This window comes from Glarea lozoyensis, assembly GCF_000409485.1.
Source record: "Glarea lozoyensis ATCC 20868 chromosome Unknown GLAREA16, whole genome shotgun sequence".
In the NCBI taxonomy this organism is placed as follows: domain Eukaryota; kingdom Fungi; phylum Ascomycota; class Leotiomycetes; order Helotiales; family Helotiaceae; genus Glarea; species Glarea lozoyensis.
Window position 1 is genome coordinate 1,970,266 of NW_007360990.1, and position 9,706 is coordinate 1,979,971.

A 9,706-nucleotide genomic window follows, 5' to 3' on the forward strand; every position below is an offset into this window, starting at 1 on the left:
TAGCCTCACGTCTTAAACGCATCAACTCACTCACCCCCAATCCTCAACAACCCAATCTCACACCCCATGATCCAATCCCTCAATCTCATACCCTACAAACTCTCCCCTTAATCCTAATCCAAAACCCTCCTCAACCCCTCAACCCCCCCTCACACAACCAATCCCACCACCTCCATCCCACCCACTCACTCTCCTCCATCGGACTCCATCCTCGCTCAACGCCCCCAAATCCAGTCCAAAAAAGTCATCTTTTCAAGTTCGACGCTTCGAGATGGGGATAAACTGCTTGAAAAGTGCGAAAGCTACGCATATCTATCAGAGACACAAACAATCACACCGTGCGATAAAAAAATTAAGTTTCGCTAGCTATCAGAGACGATTATGTGTATCCTCCAAGCTCTAGCACGCAGCCAAGAAAAAAAACGGGAAACGCATTTTGCTATATTCTCTATACCTCGACGACTCTGGTTTTTCCAAAAAAAAATAGGAAAAAAAAATACAAGTGTAAAGAGATCCTAGTTTCCTATCTTGATAATCAAGTTGAAATATGTATATAGACATTGTATTTGTATTCATCGTAATATAAAACCAATCAGCGATTTTTCTTTCTCCCGCGTGTCTGGGTTGTGTTGTGTTGAGGAGGGGAACTTGGAAGGGAGATTTGGTATGTTTCTGAGGGAATGGCGGGATGGATGTGTTTGAATAATAGACTGGAGAGGATGTTGAGATTTGGTAGCGAGGGAGATTTTGCTGGAGTTCAGATATCTGGTATACAGCAAGATCAACAATATCACGGAGTCTTCAACAAATAGGACGGGATAATTTATAGTTTCAACATTCCATTTCCTTCTAAACCTAACACCTCTTAAATTGTAAAACAAGGAAAACTCCCTTAATTCTGTGAAGAACATCCGAGGAGCATCAATCTACCTAAACGCCTTTTGCAAGTTTCTCATACCCTTTTAACTCCTCACACCCCACGTATCAATCTCTCCCTCAATTTTTTTTTGCTCTCACGCTCTACTCGCTCACCCATCAACCACTCCTACCCACTCACCCACCAACCTCCTCACACCCACCTCTCCCCCCTAACGCCCTCCTCAACCCTCCCCACCTCCCCCGCAATCGCCCAACTCGCAACCCCGAAAAGCGCCCAAACCCATCCCTCGAATTTCATCCGTTCAACAACCTCATCATCCAACCAAACCTTTGCCATCCTCCCACCCTCTCTCTTCCCTGCCTCCCCCTCCCCACCCTCCAACACAACCCCCCCGAAAACCCCAAGCTTCTCCCTAACCTCCTTCCACCCCTTCCCACCAGCCTCAGTCTCCCCCTCCCCCTCCACCTCCCCCCAACTCGGATCCAAGAACCTCCTCGCATTCCCGTAAAACTCCCTCGTCGCACCCTCACTCAACGCCTTCGGATCCCAGAAAAGTAGCGTCAGCGCCGCTACATTCTGGACGGGGGCGTCAATCGATAAAGGTTTCGTGACGGGGAAGGTGTAGCGAGATATAGATTTCGGTAGTATTTCCGGCGCGAGTTTGAACGGAAGGAGCGGCGCGAATTGTTTCGCGAGGACGGACGTTTCGTGGACGAACGGCGCGGTACTCAGACGTTTCGGCGCGTGTTCGCGTTTGGCGGCCGATGTGGTGGTAGGTGACGCACGGGGCGGACGAGCGGTGGTTGTGATTTTGGAGGTGAGGATTGCGGTCACGGCTTCAGAGAGCCAGTGGGAGGGGTAGCCGATTGTGCGGAGTTGGGCGAGGAGACGGAAGAAGATGGATGTGGTGCAGGGGGAGAGGATGATGGTGTATTGTTCGTGGAGGTTTGTGTTAAAGGGGAGGACGATGCGGAAGAAGAGAGCGTAGAGCCATTTTAAAAATTGGGTTTTGGGGAGGAGGTCGTTGAAGTGGAAGGGTCGGGAGTGGAGGTAGTCGTAGATTATGTAGTCGGCCATGGGTCGGGAGTCGTTGTACATGGGTTCTTGGTAGCCGACGCGGGTTAGTTGTTCGAGCATCTTTTTGTTGTGGATGAGTTGGTATTCGGCGTGGAAGGATTCGAGTGTTGGCCATGATGAGGAGTTGTAGAGACAGGTTGCCAGTACACAGGATATAGGTGATACGTTTAACAGGGGTGCAAAGTATAAGCAGGTGGATAGATTTCCGTTCATGTAATCGCTGAGAAAGTTAGAAGAGTTGGCATTAGGTGGTGGGTACTTACGGAACATTGCTCAAATGAACACAATCAAATGAATTAGGCAAATATTTCGGACGCACTTCAGGCGTATTGCCCGAGTCCAATCCATCCTCACTGCTGAAAAGATCAAATCGAAGTTGTTCCGCAACATCAACACAATCTCCAAGAAGAACCTCAACCTTGAGTCTTCCACCCAGCTTGCCAAAAGCGTCAGCGACCGCAGAGAAGAATGTTGACACATAGTCATATAGACATTGCGGCTTGGCAGGAGGTCGAGCCTTCATATCCTCATCCGTAAACTTCACTGCGGCTTCAAAAGGATCATGACCAAAGTCGATAGAATCCTTATCCCCCAGACTGGCATACCACTCCACATCCACCATTGTCGTATTAACTTTCCAATTCTCCAGTAGATAATCTCTGCATTTCAATCGAGGAGTGTTTGTCTGAGGTCGATTCGCACAATCTTGCAACTCCTTCAGCATGATTGGATCGTATTTTTGAAGCATTCTCTTTGGAGGTTGGAGAACGAGACTTGTGAGGTAAAGATTTCGCTCAGCTTTGCACTTTGGTGGAAGGTCCAATGCATCTCCGATCATCATAGCCATCTGGCTAACCTGCTGCTTAGCAAGTTTGAAGACTTCTTTAGTGGTAAGAACCGTCAATGCTTCTCCTTGCCATGATTTCAAGACTTTGAGATATTCCGCGTAGTGTCGCTCGTAAAGATGGAGGAGTTTGCTGGGTTGTTGGCGAGATTCTAGTGCGTTGAGAGCTTTGCTGATTGTTGCTTGCATTTTATCCAAAGCGTATTGTGGTATGATAACCGCAACATAGACAAAGTAGATGGTACTGAGAACTTCGAGATATTCATCAGTCCCCTTCTCAAGACCCATCAATTCCTCAACCAGCATAACCACCACAATATCCCGAGCCAGCGCCGATTTATTGATATCGTTGATAGTAAAGTGGTAGCTCTTCTTATCCGTATTTTCAGTATCCGAAATGCCAATAATGGTCCTAAACATGTTACGGGCATCTCCAACACCAGCAAGAAAAAATGACACCAGCTCTTCCTTCGGGTCAGGGATGAATTCTTGATTTCGAGCAATAGCCTTGTTTTGTTTAAAAGCGGTTCCGAATAACTTTCCCTCTTTCATCTTATCGGTTGCCGAATTATACATATTGAAAGCTTGATCATGGCCGACATGATAAAATTCCAGTGATGTATTCCTGCGAATACAATTAAAACAACACCATTTAATTTCTGTCAGTGTACTTACATTTTCGGACGATATCGCGGCACCTCTTTCATCAGCTTGATACGACAAGCACGCTGATCTTCTATCGTTGCAACATCATCATGAGCATTTGCTTTCACAATTCTCTGTTGCAGCTTCAAAACTTGTGGACTCGCTTCGTCAAAATCATCGCTCTGTTTGCGAAGCATCAAAGCCCGTTCAGCCATGAGACGACATGTTCTGTACTGGCCAACCTCCAGATAAGCAGCCGAGAGATTTCCATATGGTGCAGGGTCATTGGGTGTAATCTTTGCAGCCTGTCTGTATTTTGATATTGCTGTATGGACGTTAGCATGGAAGAAATCTTCAATTGAGCTGCACTTACCTTCTGAAAGATCACCGCTCTTGTACAGCGCATTTCCTTCTTCCCGCAAGATACTAGATTCCTCTTCCGAAGACATCTTGAGACCAGAATCTTGGTGTGGTAAGCTCGAAACAAAAAGTCACACAATCCCAGTAAGCTCGCTCGTACAAACCAAAAAAAAAGATCAGGCTGTCGAGCAAACTCCCACCGCCAGTTCAGGTGAACAAGAAACCGCAACAACCCGTAAATCAACAGGGCAATCCTCGCACCAACTGCAAACCTCAAAATGCAAAAGAACGATGTCCTAACAACAAACAAAATATAAGTTGCAGTCAGAAAAATATCATTCAGCTGTCACAAGTTCAGCATCAGACCGCCAGAATCCCCCATATGCATGCAGGAAAAGAGAGTTCATGCAGGTCCAGCTCTGAACCGCCAAATGGGAACCAACGTCGGGCGATACCAAGTTGCGGTGAAGTGCTAGCGTAGCTGATGTGTGGGCAATCACGTGTGACGAGCAAGCCCACGTCCCCTTACCTGGTCAGTGCGATGAGGCTGTCAATCGGAACGCGATTCTTGGATACTTCGAATTCGTCTTTGTACAGCTGGATTTGATGTGCTGTGGATATATACCTTGATGCCTCGTCCCAGTCCTCCTTGTCCAATCCAATATCCATCTCCCGAGAACGCCGGACGCCAATCTTACCACATCTTGATTACAGAAGCCTCTTGGTATGCATATTAATCTTCCATCTTTACATCTCCTCCACCATCTGTGGGGTTCTTCCCAAGGTTCTTCAGTAGATAGCTCCTCTTGAAATACTCATTTGGATGTACAATTGTCTCTAATTGTGCTGCACCCCACGTTCCATCATCTCGAACTTTCTTGATTTCCTGCTTGTGAGCATATTCAAAGACACTGAATTCGTCAGAACGTCACTCGCATATTAAATTAAAGGCAAGGAGATGACAGAGATGACTAGAGATGACAAACTTACCGGTTACATGCTAGATGGAATTTCTGTTTTTCCTTGTCCTCCTTGACACCCTTCAACACCTCGTGATCTTTGACACCAACTTGCTGCAATAAAGCGGTCAAGTTATCGATGCTAAAATGCCTGTACGGACAACCGTGTGCTTCACCCGGTCCAGGCGGATGTTCTGTAAGGATCTTCTGACACGAAAATGGACTGTATCCGTTACCTCGCCGATTCGAATCACCGCCAACATCACCATATACGTGGCGAACGTTGTATCGATATTCTTTGTTAAACGTGTCGTCTGTGATTTTATTGAATGCACCCCGCCAGAAGACCAAACATTCTTCCAAGTTGAGACCGATTCCTTTGAGGAAGAGTGAGTACTGCAGTCGTCCGAAATGTTTCAAATGTGCATCTCGCCGAAGTGAACGATGTAGATTCTGCATGCAGAGTGGGAAGGAGGATGAGAGGGTATCGATGTTTCGAGCGGAGATGTCAGCGCCAGGTAGAGACGTGCTCGAGGACGAGTAATTGGCGTCTGGGGTGGTAAAGTTCTGGGAGAGATGGGTGAGAATCGGCGATAATCGGTCGTCTTCGTCGAGTCGTGGGAGTGCTCGGGAAGTAGTCTAACACCATTAATATTTTTCAGGTAAAAAGATGGTTGCCTTACCTCCAGAGCCTTGTCCAATTTATTGGTAAACTCTGCAATAACCATAGATAACTGCTCTCTGCCAGGAACGTAAGCCTTACCTCCCTTCAAGAACACCCTCCTGTGTTCGATCAATTCAGGCACTTTCTCCCAATCAACCTTGTAGTAACTCTCCTCCTCAATTCGTTTCGGGAATCCACCACCTGCAGCCCTTAATTCCTCTGCATATTCCCTCCTCTCCTCATCACTAACAATTTCCAAGTCCAAATTCAAGCCCTCAACAAACTTCTGTCGCTCCCTCGAATCATTGTCCTGAAATCGTATGCGAAACAGGGTCGTCTCAGCGCGTGAGAATCGTCGACGAAGATCTTCAGTCGAAGCAAATGCGAGGCGAAGAATAAAATGGCTGTAGTGGTCTTTCTGTCTTTCAATCTGTGTGGCCGCTGAGTTCGACGTGGATGAGGTTAATGGAAGGTATTTGTCGAGAAGAGGTTTCATATGTGCCGCGGTTTCTGTAAGATTTTTATTTCTGAATGAACACGCCTCGATTTCCGCGAGAACTGCAGTAATTAGCACATGTCACCCCGAGTATAGCATTGTAATGCATACCTCGCAGACGGTCGATTGCCCATTGCTCAAACTGCTCGAGCGTGATATCCGCGGTTGGAGGAGTGACATAGAAATTCAAACGGTGTTTATATTCGACATTCTGGAAAGTCGCTGGTGCAAACTGTCGTTTCTTCGGATCGAGGGCTGTGCGTCTCTTTGGGTCAGCTCTTGAGAATTCTTGACGGATCATTTTGACGGTGGTTTGGTTATTTGATTCTTGTCTTCGTTTTGCAGATTCGAGAGACGCGTCAGTGTATCGCGACGACGCGTCAAGGGGAAATCAATTTAGCAAGCGAACGCGGGGACCGGGCCGCTTTACGGACCACGACTTCCAACCCGAACATTGAACATGAGTCTACAATATAACAAGCATCTAAAAGCATTCCTCTCCTCTACACTTGATGACTTTCCTACACATCTCACGCAAAGTCGGGTCAAATCCGAGAATGAAGTAGATAGTAATCGCCTCTCAGACTTATTTCCTAGATATTCAACCATCGACCAAGAAACATCCCAATGAGTGTCTAGTTGAAACACATTCCCATTTCATTTTCTTGTATGGGTTACAAAGTCATTACAGAAAAAGGGTTTCCATGGTTCAACAGGGGGGTGCAAAATAGTAATGCTAGGACTGACCCAGACTTTATGAGATGGCCGTGGCTAGTCAAGCAGTCAATAAAACCAAACCAGAATGCCTTGAAGATAAGCTACTCGCTATTTCCTGGTCAAGCAGTCAAGTCACAGTCATCACAAGAACAAACATCAAATGAGTAGAAATCAAACTCCATTTTCTACGCTACAGTCTACAACATCCGTCGGCGGAAAAACAGGACAACAGAACCAATCATCTCGCAAGCTTGCTAATTCCCACAACAGGACTTTTAGGATCGCTCACGCTACCAGGACCACTACCGCTTCCACTGCTACCATGCCGATCCTTGTCGTAAGTATCCCAAACAGCTTTACCCATCTGAGCATAATTTAGGGGAGGCCCTTCATCATCGCTCTGAGTAAAACTGGACAAGTTGCTCAGCATGCTGCTGCTTCGACCGCGGGTGCGAAAGCTTTGTGGCGGTGGCATCGGAGGAGGGCCATAAGCGCCGAATGGTCCAGTCGGATTTGAGACAGGTGGATTCCATGGATAAGCTGTAGAAGAGTGACCTTCTGTCATCATGTCCGGGGCAAAGGGAGAGTGGGCGTGAAGGTTCGGGACGCTCGCGGACGGACTTGTGTTGGCATAGGCTTCTCGTTGCTCCAATTCCGCAATTCCGGCAAGAAGACTTTGAATGCTTGCGTTGAGGTCGGCTATCTGAGCTTCATAAGTAGTGAGGTGACCAATATAGTAAGATTCTATATTTGCCCTCTCCTGTTCTATGTTCAGCCTCTCACGTTCTTTTCTCTGTGCCTCATCCAGACCCTTGGCATTAGCATCGGTGATGCGCTCGTGTTCGCCATTCAATTTAGCTATCCTAGCTTGAGCGCGCTCCTTCTTGCCTTGGATTGTGGTGAGATCACTGTTCAAAGACGAAAGGTCGCGTTCAGCTGCTTCGCGGACCTCTTGAATCTCAGCGCGAAATTTCTTGTGCTTGTCCTTTTCAGCATAGTACTCGGACTTTGATGATGAATGATTTGCAATGTCTTCAGCGGGAATGACCTCTATTGCTTTGATTTCGTCCGCCAAAGTAAGGAGCGCATCTTCGGCTTGCTTCATGTGCAGGTTGTTCTGCTGAATCTTTTGCTTGGTTCGATCATCGTTTCCTCCAGAAGTCGACATACTGTTTGCAAGTCTCTCGATTTCCTTTTTGATAGCATTCAGCTTTGATTTATGGTCTTTGCGCTCCTTTTTACATCTGTTTCGCTCGTCCGTTAGCTTCTCCTCGGCGGTTGCAATCGCGCTTTTTAAGGTCGAGGTTGGAGAGCCTGGTCGTCCTTGAGGAAGCGGCGATATCGCACCAGACGTATCGGTGTTGGCGAGTGGCAGAGTCCGAACACTGGTTGAAAAGATGACGCTGTTATCCACGGTGCTTAAGAACTCGCACTCAAAATTGGAAGCAGCTGCTAGACCTTTGATTCTCCCCCTCCATCGCTTGTCTTGGCTGGTAGACGCTCCGGATTCATCGTTGCTCTCAATTTCCACGAATCTCCAACTAGCTTTATTGATTCGAACCATGAATGGCTTCGACTTGTCAATTCCTGATGAATCCACTGTTTTCTCCTCGCACTCCTCCGACGTATAAAATGGAAAATAGCTCGTGCTGAAGCAAATCTCGTCCGAACCCACATGTGTGATCCAAATACGATCCGCCTCGGTATTAAACGGTGCATTTCCGAGGTTGTGAATACCTTTAGCATTTGCTCCAGCAGACTCGGCTGCCGTGTGTGATGTTTCATACTCTTTGATCATCACGATTTTCGTACTTGCTAATGCTGCCCACAGCGGCTGCCTCACACGAACCTGTGCATTTTGCTTTCTCTTCTTTTTCGAATTCCCAGCGGTGCCCGACGTGAAGTTCACCGAATCGTCGACGGTCTGTGTGCTTGGCGTGGAAGAATCATTGGTAGAATCTCCTGACACCTTGCCTGCTTCGGGGTCGCTAATTGATGTGGATGTCTCTCTTTTTTCTCTTAATTTTCCTTGAACATATAAATCTCGAATGAATCGTACAACGCCCTGCGTAAGAATGTGAACAGCTAAGATATTCTGTATCCACATATGCATACCCCCCTTCTTACTCCTGGTCGGTGCAATTGGCTCGAGAGGGTCGTCCGGGTCCGGGGAAGCTCCAAGTATACGGTTCGAAGACGAAGATATCAGCGCGCGAATTCCCGATTGCTTCGCATCCCCGTTGCGAGCGAAATGAGAAGCCCCTACAAGACTAAAACAGACTAGCACATTTTTTATCCCCGCTTCCCTACTGCTCGTACCTCCTCCTAATGTGAGGGCGATCACCGTTTGCGCGAGGTCCAGTGCTATCTCTTGAATTGGGGTCCATAGGAAGAGCCATATAAGCAAGACAATCATGTCGATTACCACAATTGTAGCAACCGAAGGCGTGCCCATGGCCCCTTCAAAGATATCGGAGAAACCCATTCCAGAAGTGGTGGATCCTGACGCCGGCACGAAGGTCAAAGTGGCGAACAGGAGGTGTACGATCGAGAGGACGGTGGGTGGAAGCTGTAGGAGGACGATGAGAATGGCAATGGTGTCGTAGAGAGGGCACGACCGGAGGACGGTAAGCGCGAGATTGAGAGGACCAAGATCACGGTGCACCGCGGGATTCTTGGTAGCATTTACATCGATTCGGCGGTGGTTCTCCTGGGAAACGGAAATGGTTGGGTGGTTGTGAAATGAATCGGATGAGGAGGACTCGGAAGTGGCACCAAACGATGGCCTTCGAGCCGGGCGAGACCCCATCTTGACATCTGCGGATTTTCCATCACCCATATGCAACTGTCGCGCATTTCCGTTTGTTGCTGGCGGAGGACTGGAAGGCATCGGCGGTGGTGTTGACGAACTGCTGTCTGCGGGCTTGGCGGATCCATTGATGTGACCATTGCTCCTCTGTCTCTGCACCCTCTTGCCAGGTCCTACGAGACCACTCTCATGTCTAGTATCGCGCTGGTTCGCAACACCTGGCTGTCGCTTGGTCGTGGCAGGGCGAGGAGGCAT

General features: G+C 47.8%; 3 protein-coding genes across 3 annotated transcripts; all 3 read right to left on the bottom strand.

Annotated features, from left to right (window-relative positions):
• Window positions 1–1,069: 1,069 nt before the first annotated feature.
• GLAREA_07907 (TPR-like protein) lies at window positions 1,070–3,895 on the bottom strand (the record flags this gene model as incomplete). Its single annotated transcript, XM_008082594.1, has 4 exons — window positions 1,070–2,177; window positions 2,221–3,426; window positions 3,477–3,771; window positions 3,820–3,895. 4 exons carry the CDS (start codon window positions 3,893–3,895, stop codon window positions 1,070–1,072), a joined length of 2,685 nt encoding a protein of 894 aa, XP_008080785.1.
• A 644-nt stretch (window positions 3,896–4,539) lies between these two features.
• On the bottom strand, window positions 4,540–6,226 carry GLAREA_07908 (uncharacterized protein; the record flags this gene model as incomplete). Its single annotated transcript, XM_008082595.1, has 4 exons — window positions 4,540–4,717; window positions 4,797–5,404; window positions 5,449–5,987; window positions 6,037–6,226. 4 exons carry the CDS (start codon window positions 6,224–6,226, stop codon window positions 4,540–4,542), a joined length of 1,515 nt encoding a protein of 504 aa, XP_008080786.1.
• A 654-nt stretch (window positions 6,227–6,880) lies between these two features.
• On the bottom strand, window positions 6,881–9,706 carry GLAREA_07909 (uncharacterized protein; the record flags this gene model as incomplete). Its single annotated transcript, XM_008082596.1, has 1 exon — window positions 6,881–9,706. One exon carries the CDS (start codon window positions 9,704–9,706, stop codon window positions 6,881–6,883), a length of 2,826 nt encoding a protein of 941 aa, XP_008080787.1.